This window comes from Trifolium pratense, linkage group LG1, assembly GCF_020283565.1.
Source record: "Trifolium pratense cultivar HEN17-A07 linkage group LG1, ARS_RC_1.1, whole genome shotgun sequence".
NCBI classification, from domain to species: domain Eukaryota; kingdom Viridiplantae; phylum Streptophyta; class Magnoliopsida; order Fabales; family Fabaceae; genus Trifolium; species Trifolium pratense.
In genome coordinates, this window is record NC_060059.1 from 8,617,606 (window position 1) to 8,634,717 (window position 17,112).

Below are 17,112 nucleotides of genomic sequence, written 5' to 3' on the forward strand. Positions count from 1 at the left end.
AAATCTTCGAAAGATTGAGTAGAAAATAAAAACGCTAGCTGGCGCGAACAATCAGACATACAAGTGTTGTTACATCTGTCGCAACACTTGGCGTGAGCACATATGTCTCAACACTTGGCTAAAAGATGTTTTTTGCAAAATGTAGCCAACATACAAAAACCCAACAAAAATGTAGTATCTGATAGTAGTAACACGTATGTGAATCCACTTTATCCATTCTACATCAATATCCATTTTCTCCATAAGTTTTAACAAATAATTCCAATGATACTATCATGACCTTTCCTAATATCAATTTTACGTGCTGCCTGCTTCACCTCTCTGAACTCTATTTGCCAAAATTGCGTTTATCTAGAATTTTTTTCAATTTACTTGCCAATGTCTTTAGCCAATACCCTTTCCGTGACAATATATGGAAAAAAAATAATACCTTTTTAGGTTCATTACGTATTTAATGTATTTGGTCTATATTATAGATCATATACATTAATTATGGAATGAACCTAAAAATGTAACTTTTGCTTATATATTATCACGGAGGGTGTATTTTGTAATGTTCAAACTCAAACTAGGAAGACCTAGTAAACATTAGCATGATTGATTTATCTATATTTTTACGACACTCTCTTTTACTGTTGTTGACGATGGTCGAAATTGTGATAGAGTTTTTTAGAGAAACGAGTTTTTTTTTACTCCCTCCGTCCCAGATATTTGGTCATTTTAGCTTTTTAATTTTGTCCCAAAACTTTGATCATTTTAAGAAACCAAGACACAATTAATAATATTTTACCATTTATACCCATACAAAAACTAAAATATTTATTAAATGATTTTTCTCTTTCTTAATAAAGTAAGGATAAAATCAACTTAACCTATCAATCTTTAATATTTCTTAATCTACATACAAAAATCTAAAAAAAATTTGGAATTAGAAAGAAGGGTTTAAAGAAGGAATTAAAAAAGACCTCCACTTTGAAGAAAGATTAAAATCATAAAAACGATTTTATAGTTTAGGTTAATCATAACACGCGGTGTCTTATGAAACATAGGATTGATCCGGTGGTTGAGGTAAATTGACAGGCAGGGTGCCTGATCGCTATCTTTTCTTCCCTGTGGTGTGGTTGAGATAAAGGAAGAGGATAATTCTCTTGATCATTGAATTGTTATGATTAAACTTGTTTCTACATTGCAATTTTGTAGCGTCCCTAAATTTTCATTCAAGCTCCGACAGAACTGTGATAGAACAATAATCCGATCGCAAATGGAGAGCGTGAAGGTGGTGACGGTGAAGCCAATCGAAGCAACTCCGTCTACCTTCAAAGACTACGGTCAGGTCATCGAGCCTTCACCAGACGATCAGAGGTTTGGTCCCCATGATGATCAACTTGACCTCACTCAAGGAATTCCCAGGTGAGGTGCTTTTATTTTCAAGCTTCAATTTTTATCATCTTATCAATGTTTTCAGCTTTTTTATCAAACACCCTTTTGCTTCTTGTCAACTCCACATGTATCTTTCTAAATTCTATATGCTAATTTTCAGAGATTTTTCACTTTCTGTTTTTTGGATTGGTCATTTGTGTTCACTTCAGTTGTGTTCGTTTGATATGATAAAAGTTAAGGAACTAGAAAAGACAACGTTGTATTGTGTTCTTAGGATTGGACAAACTGGGGTCAAGGGACTGGACAGAAACTAAAATTCTTGGACTCCACTGAATCACGAAATAATTTTTTGTCCTTGTACAATTTGTGTAAAATACCAAAATAACCAAACATACAAAATTTGTTTAATACCTTAAATTTTGTGTTGTGTTGTTTTGTCATGTATTGTTGTGTCTACTACTTATATTTTCTATATGCAACTGATTATGTAATTGATTATGAAGATAATAAAGTTTAATGCTTATCATGTGCATATCTCTGAATTTCTGTGTTAATCCTTAAGAATTCATATCACAAAAATGATGAATCTGCACATAATTCCAACTAGTAGAATCTAATGATCACAATATTATGCAGTAGGTGTATGTTTGGAAATTTCTCATTTCCATTGGAAATACTTCACATTGTATGAAGCTGCAGTTTGTGGCTTTGAAATATCACAGCAAACGTTATATTGGTATGCAAGAATGGGTCTTGAAGCTAATCCAAACACACTAGTAAAATATGAATTCAAAATTCCAAATGCAAAATCACCATTAATTATTGTAAGTAAAATGTAAAGCTTGAATTTGGGGTCAAATTTTCAGTTCCACTTTTAGTTGCAATCATTGGTTTAATTCACAGAGATGAATCGTTGTTGTCTGGGTTGTATTATCTTGAGATTAAGTGCGCAAAGTTGCATCTTTTTTGGTTTCCTATTGTTGTTATGGATACATTTGAGTTATATAGTATTTGTATCCTATGATATTATCCTGGCATTAACCCAGCAAACAACTATATATCAAATTTGAGAAGCGAAATATTGGAATCCGTCGAAGAAAGAAATTTGCAAAAGACACTTCAAAATGTGTTTTCTCTGCATATTCTTTAATTTAGCTGGTATTAGATTCTTTAATTCAGTTTGACATTGAGCTCTAAGTCCTCCAACTTATTGGTATTAATGTGTGTTTGGTAGGTTCTATATTATGCATCTTGAAAATCGCCCACTTAAGTTTTCTAATATCACACATCATGCAAGTGTGACTCAGTGCCTTGGGTCCATTGGTGGTAATGTTTGGTATCTTGGAGTGGCTAAGCCATCCATTGTTGATTCAAACGGAATCAAGGACGAGACAGTGGTGCAGTCACGCAGCGGTCATTTTTATGCACCTCCTGCCATTGAGGATGTCCAAGTTTTCAAGATTGCAGGTTCTAAATATCTCAAGCTTAATCGAGGGACATGGCATGCTGGTCCTCTATTTAAGTCTGATACAATGGACTTTTACAATCTTGAGCTGAGCAATACAAATGTAAGTTTTTCCTTTTCCCTTTCAATGAAGTTTTACAACTTACATGCACCTGAATTCATTTGCAATGCTCTTTATAATAGGACATGGGAATTATACTCATCTTTTTTTTATAGCTTAGTGCATGTTGTATGTATTTATATACGGTTTGTTATTCGTACAGGAGGTTGATCATACCACACACAACTTTGACAAAGAAAACGGAGTGGTTTTTTCGATCAATGAGTAATTTGAGCTTTATGTAGTTTCCAGCGTTTCGAGTGATTCTGCTTATTATGTGTCATCAAATGACAGATTATTGTATATACAAAAGTTGAAGCAATTGGACACAGCTCCAAGGTTGATCAAAGATTAGTTAATCATACTTACAACCTGTGAAAGATGAAAGGTGAAAGTTGAAGCAATGCCATTTACTGCATTATGTACCAAGCATGAGGACTACATGAGTTACTACATTAAACTTTACCTTCCTAGCCTACTGCACGAGCAATTTCCATATGACCATGAACAAAATTGTAGTAATTTCAATGTAATCTCATATTAACAAATCAATCAATGTTATTCTAACTTTAATATATTTTTGTTGCTAGTTATCAATCGATTATGGTGGAGTTAGTTGAAATTGAAAAAGGGACGAGCAGAAAGACTGTTGCCGCTGCCAAAAATACCGATAAAACACAACTTTTGAAAAGTGAGTTCAAAGAATTACCTTCTACGTAAAAGACAATTTCCTCCTTCACTAGTAGAGTACTGAAGTGAGTGAATGCTAGTGAGAATGAGATTTAAAAATAAATTAAAGTAGCTCATGTGGTACTGTTGCACCCACTTCTCATGTTGCATAAGATTGCCATTATTTTTCACGAATGCGTTGGAGCTTCTCCAAGACATAAAATTGCCACTGTATACACTATATTCGTGATATTAGGCCTCTTACAGGAATTTTCTTATGGTGCTTTTAGTTTTGTTTATTTATAGTAATCTATTCATCCCTTAAAAGACATGTTAGTTTTCATAATAATCCCTTAAAGAAAAAAAAGTCTGGATTAGTCCCTTAAAGACACATTCGTTTCTCACATTGGTCATTTCCGTCAATTTTAACATCAAGTGATTCCAACATACTTTGATCACAGTTGCACAGTTGCGGAGGATCGAACAGAATTCTCTCTACCTACCAATTATATTATATGTGTTGTTGTTTCTATGTAAATTGTGCCAAACTGAAGTTAATATAAAATCAAATAATTATTAATTATTTTAATGGCAATAATGTAAAGGAAAAAATAAAATAAGAAAGAAAGCAGCAAAGTATGATATAGCATTATCTGAATCGGAAATGGAGAGCCTGAAAGTGGTGACTTTGAAGCCAATCGAAGCAACTCCGTCATCTTTCAAAGACTATGGTCAGGTCATCGAGCCTTCACCAGACGATCAGAGGTTTGGTCCCCATGATGCTCAACTTGACCTCACTCAAGGAATTCCCAGGTGCCTTCATTTTCTGTTTTTGGAATTGGCCATTTGTATCTTACTTTATGCAGCTCACTTAACTGTTAATCGTACAGTACACTATCTGGGTTGTATTATCTTGATATTAAGTGCACAAAGTTAGGCTCTTTTTGGTAAAAAAATAGCGGATAGTTGATAAGCTAGCTTGTAGCGGATAGATAATAGCTTATAAGCTAGCTTTTTTTAGCTTATAGCGAATAAACTAGCTGATTGAATTTGTAGTGTTTTGTAAAATTAGCGGTTGAACTAGCTTATAGGTATGAAATGACATAAAAAAAATATGTTTAATTAATATTTAATTTATTTCAAGTAAGATGATAGTGGTAAAATTGGAAGAAAAAATAATAAGCTATAAGCTACTTGAAATAGCGTTTGAAAAATAAGCTATAATCTAGTAAAATAAGCTATAAGCTCTTTCTGAAAAACGTTTACCTTTGACAAAATACATAATTCCATCAACTCAATTTAGAAGGAAGAGAGATAAGCTTGTTAGTTGTTAGAATGTCAGGATATAGAGAAACTAAAGAAGAAGGATTTTGATTATGTGATTGATCAAGTTAATGCTAAGCTTATGCATTGGAAAGCCAATCAATTATCCTTTGCTGGGAGGGTGACATTAGCTAAGAGCGTTTTGGAAGCTATTCTGGTTTATCCTATGATGACAAACCTTATTCCTAAGGCTTGTATTGATGAAATCCATCGAATTCAACGCATGTTTATATGGGGAGACACAGCCCAAAATAAAAGATAACATGCTGTCGGATGGGATATGGTAACAAGGCCAAAAAGCATTGGAGGGTTAGGACTGAGAAGATTGAATGTGATGAACAAAGCTTGTTTACTGAAGCTAGGTCAAATGATTTTTGGTGTGAAGTTTTGCGGAGAAAATATAAGCGTGACGTTGCTAATGGTGAGGTTGTTGCTAAATCATCTGATTCACATTTATGGAAGAATATTGTCAATCTTTGGCCTTATCTTCAAGCGCATAGCTGGTGGATCGTTGTTGGAAATGGTCGAAGCATTGAGTTTTGCAACGATGCGTGGATAGAGGAAGGGCTGCGTCTAGTGAACTGTAATCTCCAAATCCCGACTCAGTTGAGAGATGAGAAATTAATTGATATTGTGGATGATGATGGGCTGTGGAATTGGCAGTTACTTGATACATGGTTGCCAAATGATATCATGGAAAAAATTGCAGCATTACTACTACCTCCTCATGATAGTAATGGTGCTGATACACAAATTTGCAAAGAGAATGCTATGGGGATATTTTCTATCTCGGACATGTATCATGCAATATGTGGTTTTGGCGATGAGACTGATGGTGTTTGGGCAACGATTTGGAGATTGAAGGTGCCGGAGCGTGTGCGAGCGTTTGTATGGCTTGTTAAACATGGTAGATTGTTGACAAATGAACGGAAGCATCGCATGGGGCTAGGATCTGATCGCTGCGACTGTCTGGAGACAATTCTACATGTTTTGCGTGACTGCACTCTTATTCGACCTTTGTGGATAAGCGCTGTAGATACTGCTATGCGACATCAATTTTTCACTAGCAACTTAGAAGATTGGATTACTATTAGTATTTCTTGCAAAGGAGGAACAAGTTCACATGGAGGGTGGAGTAATTTTTGGGAAATGGCTTGTCATCTTGCTTGGAGTTAGAGGAATAAGGAAAAATATGATGAAGATTTTATGCGCCCTATGAAGCAAACTGAATTTGTTAGGCAGAAGCTTCCTTGTTATACTCTAGCTGGTAAGGCTATGCAGCCTGGGAAACAAACACAGGAACAATTCATGTAAGTTGGAAACCACCTAGTGTAGGATGGGTATGCTTGAACATTGATGGAGCTTGTAGAGATGGAGTTATTGGATGTAGTGGAGTCATTAGGGGGAGTGAAGGAGAATGGTTAATAGGTTTCTCAAAACTTATTGGTAGAGGGGATGTATATATTGCAGAGTTACGGGGCTTGCCTGAAGGTCTCAAGTTGGCTAAACGGATGAATTTTAATAAAGTTGAGGTGCATGTGGATTCTATCGGAATTGTTAATGATATTACCCACAAAAAGAATAAAATACTATGTGGGAAGGCTCTTGTTGATAAAATTTGTAGAATGATGGAGCTTGATTGGGAAGTGATTGTGAAACACACTTACCGGGAAGCTAATCAATTGGCGGATGCGTTAGCTAGACATAGTTATTCTTTAAGTGATGCTTGCTGTTATTTTGTAGTTTTCTTTCTTCCGGGCTTTAGCCTTCTTTGTAATAAAAAAAAAAAAAGATTCTTCATTCAATTCAGTTTGACATTGAGCTCCAAATCCTCCAACATATGCCATAACTTATTGAAATTAATTTGTGTTTTGTAGGTTATATATTATGCATCTTCAAAATTGTCCACTTAAGTTTTCTAGTATCGCACATCATGCAAATGTGACTCAGTGCCTCGGCGCCGTTGGTGGTAATGTTTGGTATCTTGGAGTGGCTAAGCCATCTGTTGTTGATTCAAATGAAATCAAGGATGACTCAGGCAAGACGATTGTGAAGTCACGCAGTGGTCATTTTTATGTGCCTCCTGCCATTGAGGATGTCCAAGTTTTCAAGGTTTCAGGTCCCAAGTTTCTTAAGCTTAGCCGTGGGACATGGCATGCCGGTCCTCTATTTACAACCGACGCGATGGACTTTTACAATCTAGAACTCACCAATACAAATGTAAGTTTTGCACCCGAATCATTTGCATTGCTATTTATATTGAGACCTGAATGTGGTTTATATATGTTTTTTTATTCTGTGTACAGGCAAATGATTTTACCACACACAACTTTAAGAAGAACAATGGAGTGGCTTTTTCAATTGAGGAGTAATTTGAGCTTTATGTAGTTTCCAGCATTTCAACTGAATCTGCACATTGTGTACAATAAATGACAGAATACATAATTACTGGAAATTTACTCATGTGCTTCGTTTGATGCTGATGCCTATGCCATTAGTCAAAGATGTGATGTAATGTCTTCATGTGACAGTGTTATGTTAACATTTCTTTGTAAAAAGAGAGCTAAATATATCACTTTTTATTTACATTTTTCTAGATGTTCAAAACGAAATCTTGAATGAGATACATAAAACATACATGAATGTCAATACTTGGAAAATAAGTTAAATGATTTGATGGCATTATGAACCTCTTTTGTCAGTAACATTCATAATCTAGTAATTTTGAGACAGAAGACTTTTCAAAATTGTGAAACTAGCATTTACAAATCATTACATATTCATCAAAATAAACATTATCAATAAATTACAGAGATTTTGTTCGCGACATGAATACGCTCTATATATGAAAAAAGGTGCTATAATTATTGGAATCTTCTGTAGAAGTTGATGATCAAGCAGTAGAGTCTCTGATCATGAATGTCACTACTCAGCCCCCATCATCTGCATAATAACAGTAACAAAGAATCTTAATTATGAGTTTTTGTGCATTCAAAAGCATATGTTTTTGCAAGAGCCAAGATGTGGCTAAAATTAAACAATTGAGAAGTATCAATACTGAATAGCCTTACCTTGAATATATCTCCAAACATCCCCATAGGATTCCTTCGCTGTACGCCATAAAACTTCTCCGCAATATCGTCTAGCAACTAAATCACAGTTTACATGTCAAATATCGTCTAACAACGAGGAAAATAAAGCATACAACTTGGAATGGTAAGGTAGCTGACCTCATTGAAGGCAGGTTCCCTCTCAATACATGGCTTGAAATTTGATCTCAACATATTAAAAAGGGGAAAAGCGTCTCTCTCCATCCTGCATCAAAGAAAAAATATAATTAAAAAGGTGTTGAGTGCGCGATGGGGCGTTATATATTGAGCTGCTCTCACTCTTGCTCATTCTCGGTAACAAACTATGATGAGCACTTAGCTTTTTAATTTGTATTGAGTGGTTTATTAATGGTTTATGTCTCCGTTCCTTATGACAGATTTTGATTATTTTCTTGCACTCTAAGGAACAGAGTCATATATTTCTAACACAATTGAAGCACTTCCCTATATCAGTGAAGGAAAGTTCTTGTATTGTATCCGGTAATAGATGAAATACAGGAGAAAAATGTCCGTTTCCTATTCATTAGAACACGGGTTAATCAATTTAACGATTGAGAAATATAGTCAACTCACGTTTGCAAAAGATAATTGATGAACTGCATCAAGTCTGTCTTTGGAAAGTCAACATCACCAGTTTGAGTTTGCGCCTTTATCTCGTCCACTAGTATGTTTGCATCCCTCAAATTACCTAAAGATAAATACCTATCATGCAAGAAATGAGCAATTGCTTAGTTTGAAACCTTGTTGAAACATGCACAGAATTACAGGTCAAAGACATCAAATTAATAAAAAACAAGGATTTCAATAAATTTCAATTAGGAACTAAATCAACAAATTTCAATTTCAAGTGAATGCTGGTGAGATATCCATTAGAATCTCTATTTATACAAAGTTTTAAACTCCGAACATGCACAAGAAGTCCTAATAAATAATAATGATAGTTAATTTTAGAAACCAACAAAATATCACAAATGCATATGGAGGCAAAAGACTATATAGTCAACATAGCTGAGAAAAAAAAGCTAACTATATATTATATTGGAAAAGGAAAACTTGCATGACATCATTAGTCCTGTCACAACATTGTCTTTACATCACGACGATACAACATTATGGACAGCATAAATCCAAATGCCCAATACATACCGAGAAAATTATTAAGTCAATCTTATCTGGCAGCCTTTGATATGCTTTTTCGCCTCTTTAAAAGTCCATCCATTAGCTTTATATATGTATATTTACTTAAACTGACTCCTTTCTGCTCTGCCTGTTGAAACAGTTTCATTGCTTCTTTGTACTTCCTCTGAGTACACAAACTACTTATTTGCTCTGAGTACATCATATCACTTGTACCAACCTCTGGAGAAATGTCTGGAGTTTTCACATCTTTCCCTTTCTCTGCAAGTTCCGACACCCATTTCTCTGCTTCCTCGGTTCTACCAGCATTAATAAGCCCACTCACAATAGCATTGTAGGTATACCGGTCAGGCTCTAAATTTTTCCCCTCCATTTCAGTCGCAAGGTCAAAAGCATCATCAAGTCTGCCTTCTTTGCAATACGAGGATATTATAATGTTATAGGTAACAGTGTCAAGGGGCTTCCCTTTAGAGACCCATGCGTTAAATAGGGTAAGACCTTTCTCCAACATACCCTCTCTGCAAAGTCCTCGGAGAAGAATATTACATGTGAAAATATCTGGTTTCAAAGAGTGTTCTACCATTTTGTTATGGAACTGAAATGCTTTCTCTACCACTCCCTCCCAGCAGTAACCATGAATAATTATGTTACTAGTAGCTTCATCGGGGACCAAACCCTTCTCTAAAAGCTCGTTCAATTTATCTACAGCTTGATCAGTTTTCCCAGACAGACACAGCCCTCTGATTACAGTGTTATAAGTGACAATAGTGGGAAGAATCCCTTTTTCCTTCATCTCACCCCAAAGCTTCATTGCCCTATCTGCTTGTTCATCCTTGAAATACCCCATGATTAGAGTTCCGTAAGTTACCTCATCAAGAATATAACCTCGCCTCCTTGCATTTAGGATCAGATCGTATGCATCATCTAGCTTCTTCTCCAAGCACAAAGTGTGCAATATGGTGTTAAGAGTAAAAGTATCTGTTTTCAAACCCTTCCTTCCCATCTCATCCATCATCTTAAAAGCATCTCCCATTTTTCCAGCTTTACAATAACCATTAATCATCGTGTTATAAGTAAAACAATCCGGAGGAAACCCACTTTCCGCCATCTTCACCATTGCAATGCTCGCCTCATTAATCTTACCTTCCTTACAATACCACTTAATCATTATATTATGAGTCACAGCATTCTCCTTGACTCCCCTCAACTTCATTTCATCTACCAACTTAAATGCCGCATCACAACCCCGATGCTCAAAACACCCATCAATCAAAGTATTATAAGTAACAACATCAGGAACCAATCCCAAATTCTCCATCTCAATTCTAAGCTTAACAGCCTCATCAATCTTACCCTCATCACACAAACCTCTAACCATAGTATTATAAGTCCAAACATCAGGTAACATATCACTCGCAGTCATCAATTCAATAACCTCAGCAGCTTCTTTCAACAATTTCATCTTACAATACCCATGAACCAAAATATTAAAAGTATTCCTATTAGGAACAAGACCACTACTCTTCATTTGATGCAACAAATCCCTAACTTTACTCAACTGACTTCTCTTACACAAAACATTCAAAACAGTATTATAAGTAACATTATCAGGACAACAACCATATTCCCCCATTTGATCAATCAACCGAAACGCTTCATCAAATTTATTATCAGAACAATAACCATAAATCAAAATATTAAAAGTATTAATATTAGGTTGAACACCAAGCTTAACTGCATCCTTAAAAACCTGTCTTGATAAATTAACAGAATGAGAAGAATTAGACCTAACAAGAGCATTGAGCAGAGTATTACAAGTAAGCAAATTCGGTCGAAAATGAAGGCGTTTCATTTTGTTGAAAATCTGATAAGCAAGTTCAGGCTGTTGAGAGTGAACATAAGCAGATACTGAAGTATCAAGAAGTGGTTTCGGGACAGAATGATCGGCACGAATGAGATGGTGATGGAGAGTATGACGAGGGTGATCGGAAGTGATGAAATCAAGAAGGAGGGATTTAGCGGCTGCAAATTGACGGCGAGAGAGGAGTGGAGGGAGGAGAGTGAGAAGTGGTTTAGGGGAATGAGAGAGAGATGAAGGTGCGTTTGATTGGAACCATTTGAAGAATGAAATTAGGGTTTTGGGATGAGAATGAAGTGGTTTGAATGAAAGGATTGAGATTATGATTGGGAGAGTGAAGTGAGGGATGAAAGGTTGAAGATTAGGTTGTTGTGGATTATTGTGATTGGTTAATAGCATTGTTGTTATGGTTTGGATTAGTTTCTGTTCTTTACCATCGGTGCCGATGTTTGGGTTCATCATCTTCTTCCACTCTTATTCGCCGATGAAGTATTGAATTGAATAAGAAGAAGCTACGAAGAGTGTGTTTGCGCCTCAAAACTGTGAAAAATTTCTCGCGTATTCTGTTGGCTGGTGGAAAATCTGTATGGGGGAAGAAAGAGCGAGAAAGTGAGATGATAAGGAACAAAAGAAGTTAGAGAGAGAGAATGAAACTACACCACCGCCACCAAAAAAATCAACCAGATCCCTTTTCACACCAAAATTAGGGTTCGTAGAGCTAAATTCACCAACGCTATTCAACAAGGTTCCCCGCCCACAGATCGAACAAGAAACCACAACCATATTTCATAAAAAACCTCACCCAAAAAAACCCAGAAACAAAAACATGCAATGCCTCAAAAAAAGTCAATACAACATTAAATGTCACAAAAAAAAACCATTACAGCCAAAACAAAAATTAAAAAACATATTTTAATTAAAAACGAGTAATTTTTATTTATGATTGTTGTTTTCGGGATTTAAAAACAGTTAAAAAAAATTTTTACAGCCACCGAAGAGATTACTGGGTTGAGTCGCGGACTAGGTCGCTCTCTTTAAGACGTTTCGTGGCACTGCCCAAAATCGTGCAAGCAGACTATCAGCCACGCCGTCCCCAGGATAAAACAACTCAGTTACAACTGTATACCGATATGCTACTGCACGGTAGAAATCGGTCAAAGAATACACCTTCTTGAATGGTACTACAATACCACTCGAATTGATGCTACAACATCGTTCTATGTTTCATCGGTGATTCAGTGGTACTACAATACCACTCAGATTGATGCTACAACCTCAATCTATGAATCAACGGTACTACGATACCACATGTGGTACTACAATACCACATGTGGTACTACAATACCACATGTATTGATGATATTACAATATCAATCAATATAATGACACTAAGGCCATTCCAATATGGTACTAAAACCATTCTCAAATCAAAGGGATAATGATACTAAAACCATTCTTTATTTGAAGGAACTAGTGATACTTTTATCACTCTTAAACCAAATTAACAGTAATAAGGTTTCTCTTTTATTCAAAGCTTCAACTTATAAAATATTCTAATATACACAAGTAATTTTATTAGAATTAAAAGTCTAACAAGACAATAGAACAAGTTCAATATAGACATATCAAACTTAAAATCTACGAAGAAAGTCCATTATATTCAAAACATAATTTAGAATGAAGTAACTCTCAAAATCATCCTTTATCAAAAACACCATAACATGACTAATATAACCTATATTCTTCATTCATTAGTCACAGTGCACGGATATATGAACCGTAAAAGCAGTTATATAATCAAATTGACGAAGAAAACCATCAATTGATAAAATCAAAAATTAACAAGTGATCTTATATCAATTAGCAACAAGTTTAGGGAATTTATGACGTATCCAAATAGATTATTGGCATCACGAAATTTGTCAAGTAAACACCATTGCATGTAACAAGTGAATTCCCATTAAGCTAAATGTTAAATATTAAATTGAAAAACAACAAGAATATTTATATAAATGCAGTCAAACTTACTGCCACAGATGCAAAGTGTTTTGTTGTTCCCGCAATAGCTTCAAAACCTTCTTGTAATGAGTTTGAAATATGATGATCATGAGATGCTTTGAATTCACACTATGTGATTGTTTTTTTTCTCATATTTCTGTCGATGCAAGCTCCTTTTATTTTATTTTCACACTCATAAGGAGCATAGTTTTTAATATTTTCGGTTACAGTTCTAACATAATTATATCCTTGAATAATGAATAATAAATAAATAAATAATGTTTGTAACCGATGTGAAACTTAATTTATTTATTTCCTCAAATTACATATTAGTATGCTACAACACACTAGTATGTTCTAGTACCCGATATGAGACTCAATTTTATTTTCAATTCACACATCAATGTGAACTTTGTTCCAACAATCCCCCACTTGAATTTAAAAGAAAATTCCAAAATATCGTAGGACGCTTCTAAAAGATTGTGCATAAGCAAAGGTGTCTATGACTTGAACCTTTACATAGCAAGTAAGAGCCCGATTTAGTAAGAGTGACACTTGTCTTGAACTCTATCTCGGATTTTTCTCAAACCCGCACACAACCTTTTCTTAAGGTGTATCTTTATAGCCCGTGCTTTAATGGCCCTGCACGTGTATCCCAGTTTCATGAACGCTCTAGGAATTCGCCTCTAAATTCCATAGGAACCGGCCTTAGTTCCACATTCATATAGGTGAGTCTATCAAGAGTACTCCTGAAGCTCGGTACTCCTCTCATACAAAGTATAGATCTCATTAAGAGTTTTATTATCTCATCCTTTCGCTTTCAGGAATCATGCTTTTCTTATTTTTACTTGCATGATCATCTTTAACTCCTCACAACTTGTTATTACCCATTGAACCTATTTCTTGGGATCTCCAGTCATTTAGGTTGGGTTTCCATCATGAGAAATTCATTTAGGCATTAGTCCCATCTTTCCAGATGTATAATGGACTTCCTCTTTAGCTATTCCTTTCGTCAAAGGATCTGCTAAATTTTTCATTAGTGTGATCATGACCCATTCTTACAACACCTTTAGAGACTAACTATCTTACTGTGTTGTGCTTTCTTTTTATTCGACGTCTTTTACCATTATAATAACGGTTCTCAATTTATGCAATAGCCGCGGTACTATCGCAACGGATCAACACATCTGGCATAGATTATTCCATAAAGGAATCTCAAATTGCAAGCAACCAACTTGCTTCTTCACTAGCTGTGGCTAATGGTATCATTTCAGACTTCATATTGGATTAAGCCAATATAGTATGTTTCTCTGATTTCCAAGATACAATTTCTCTACTATATATTCCAAATATATAGTCACTAATTGTTTTGGAATCATATAATAATGTATTCCAATCTACATCATTGTATCCTTCAAGAATATCAGAAAATCTCTAATAATAATATGATATGAGATTCATGGTCATTTTTATCTCATGAATCTCTCAATAGCATATCAATGCTAGTTCTTCGGTTTACTAACAAACCGGCACACACAGTACCACAACATATGCAATGCTACGACATATGCAACGTCGGGTCAAGTACAATCAGTGACATATCAAATGCGGCAACATATATATGCTTTCATATTCTGATTGTCTTACACTTTCACCAGTGTTCTTCCATAGTTTTTACACTATGATCGTATAGTATGCACAAACAAATTTGCTTCCGTAAATATATTTCTTTAAAACTTTCTCATCATAGTGAGATTGATTTAAGGAAATTTGCATTCATGGATCAATAATCTCAATATCCAAGATTACATTTACTTCGAAATTCATTTGACAATCATCAAATTGTCAAACTTTTCATGTCATTTCATATGGCTTGTTTAAGACTCTACAAAGTCTTATCCAACTTATCGACTTTAGTTTTCATGCCCATGAGTTAAAAAAAATATTTAGGTTGTTCCATAAAAAATTCTTCTTCCAATTCACTATTTAGAAAAGTAGTTATAACATCCATTTGGCCTTATGGATATTATTCTTGTAATTGGAGAAAACATGTTGAAAAGATATATATTTGTTTTCATTTCTAAAATTTATTTATAATCATTCAATTTGTACTCATGAGGCAAGTCTACTAAATGTCAAGTCTTATTAGACAATAGATAATTCATCTCATTATTTACGGCTACCACCATAAATCAACATAGAGAATCTATCTCATCATTTACGGCTACAACCATAAATCAGCATCCAAGAAAGACAGTTTATTGGAGGTTCGTTGGATCATTTTCTAATCTATAAACCATGTAACAAGTTTATACTTTTTAGCAACTTTTGCTATCTTACCTCTTCGAGGTTCTATTACATCTTGTTCGATGTTCTCATTACAACTTCTGATCATTGGAATGTGACCAGGTACAATGCCCCCACTAGAGCCCCCACTATTTCTCAATTTTAAAGAGAAATTCATTTTCATAGAAATCATTTTTTGATTCTGTGACCATTTTAGCATTTAGGCAACAACCTATAAGCTTTGATGTTAATTGTGTATCAACAAATACACATTCATAGGCTCTACTAGTGAGTTAAACTCTCTTGGAGTTGAGAATTTGAACCTACGTCAAATTACTCCAAGTTCAAAAAATAAGACAAGTTAAATTGTCTTTTCTACAAAATTTCATAAGTGAATTTTGTTCTTGCACTTAGGCACTCTATTTAGCACAAAACCAACCAGTTAATTGAATTCCCCCACTAATGAGATACAATGCCGAAATTAAACATGACTGTAACAACTAGCTCGGTATAAGGTTCTTTATTTTTTTTATTTTTATAATTTTTTTTTCGCTTTACCGTTCATCTCAAAAGAGTAAGTTGTAGTTGTTTCATGTGTAATTTCATTCTCATTAAAAAATGTGGGAATCATATTTTGTGTCTTAACAAAATGAAGTTACTTGACTTTCTTATTGAACTAATTTTCCATTTCAATTCCAAAGAATTGAAACATGTCAAGAACATCATTTATCACTTTTATTTTTCATAAGATTTATGAAAAATAATCTCAACATTCATCAACAAAAGTGATGAGTATCTTTTTCTGTTTCTAGTGTTGTTGTTCAAGACAACAAGCACTTCGTTATTTTTCTGATCTTGCTTTACAACTTTTTCTTTCAAAAGAGACAAGTTATCAGACTTTCAAGTGCATCTTCTTTAGACTTTTTATCATTTTTAAACTTGTTCAATTGTTTCAAATACAATTGAAATATAATCCTTCAACACGTTAGCAACTCTTTTATTGTTCTAAAAATATGATTTATTTTGTTGCTAATGTTTGAAGTGATTCCCTTTAAACCAAAATGGTTTGCCATAGTCAGCGACATAATAATATGAACCAGTAATTTCTTCGGTAGTCATGGCAGAACGAAACGTCTTAAAATTGTTGTTTTCGGGATTTAAAAACAGTTAAAAAAATTTTTTACAGCCACCGAAGAGATTACTGGGTTGAGTCGCGGACTAGGTCGCTCTCTTTAAGACGTTTCGTGGCACTGCCCAAAATCGTGCAAGCAGACTATCAGCCACGCCGTCCCCAGGATAAAACAACTCAGTTACAACTGTATACCGATATGCTACTGCACGGTAGAAATCGGTCAAAGAATACACCTTCTTGAATGGTACTACAATACCACTCGAATTGATGCTACAACATCGTTCTATGTTTCATCGGTGATTCAGTGGTACTACAATACCACTCAGATTGATGCTACAACCTCAATCTATGAATCAACGGTACTACGATACCACATGTGGTACTACAATACCACATGTGGTACTACAATACCACATGTATTGATGATATTACAATATCAATCAATATAATGACACTAAGGCCATTCCAATATGGTACTAAAACCATTCTCAAATCAAAGGGATAATGATACTAAAACCATTCTTTATTTGAAGGAACTAGTGATACTTTTATCACTCTTAAACCAAATTAACAGTAATAAGGTTTCTCTTTTATTCAAAGCTTCAACTTATAAAATATTCTAATATACACAAGTAATTTTATTAGAATTAAAAG

At 34.7% G+C, this 17,112-nt stretch overlaps 3 protein-coding genes and 1 long non-coding RNA gene across 4 annotated transcripts; 2 read left to right on the forward strand and 2 right to left on the reverse strand.

The window, feature by feature from the left end:
- Positions 1–1,021: 1,021 nt before the first annotated feature.
- On the forward strand, positions 1,022–3,522 carry LOC123919230. Its single transcript, XM_045971331.1, has 3 exons — positions 1,022–1,410; positions 2,615–2,948; positions 3,109–3,522. Exons 1-3 carry the CDS (start codon positions 1,166–1,168, stop codon positions 3,172–3,174), a joined length of 645 nt encoding a protein of 214 aa, XP_045827287.1. The 5' UTR covers positions 1,022–1,165; the 3' UTR covers positions 3,175–3,522.
- Positions 3,522–7,523, forward strand: LOC123919214. Its single transcript, XM_045971330.1, has 4 exons — positions 3,522–3,636; positions 4,220–4,427; positions 6,815–7,157; positions 7,244–7,523. Exons 1-4 carry the CDS (start codon positions 3,549–3,551, stop codon positions 7,307–7,309), a joined length of 705 nt encoding a protein of 234 aa, XP_045827286.1. The 5' UTR covers positions 3,522–3,548; the 3' UTR covers positions 7,310–7,523.
- A 66-nt stretch (positions 7,524–7,589) lies between these two features.
- LOC123919246 lies at positions 7,590–8,252 on the reverse strand. Its single transcript, XR_006813159.1, has 3 exons — positions 8,168–8,252; positions 8,009–8,086; positions 7,590–7,880 (listed from the first exon to the last, which is right to left on the reverse strand). It is a non-coding gene; the product is annotated as an uncharacterized LOC123919246 (long non-coding RNA).
- Positions 8,253–8,619: 367 nt separating this feature from the next.
- LOC123919152 (pentatricopeptide repeat-containing protein At2g16880-like) lies at positions 8,620–11,933 on the reverse strand. The gene is made up of 2 exons (XM_045971324.1): positions 9,194–11,933; positions 8,620–8,749 (listed from the first exon to the last, which is right to left on the reverse strand). The coding sequence occupies exon 1, from the start codon at positions 11,502–11,504 to the stop codon at positions 9,216–9,218; it is 2,289 nt and encodes a 762-aa protein (XP_045827280.1). The 5' UTR covers positions 11,505–11,933; the 3' UTR covers positions 8,620–8,749; positions 9,194–9,215.
- Positions 11,934–17,112: the final 5,179 nt, after the last annotated feature.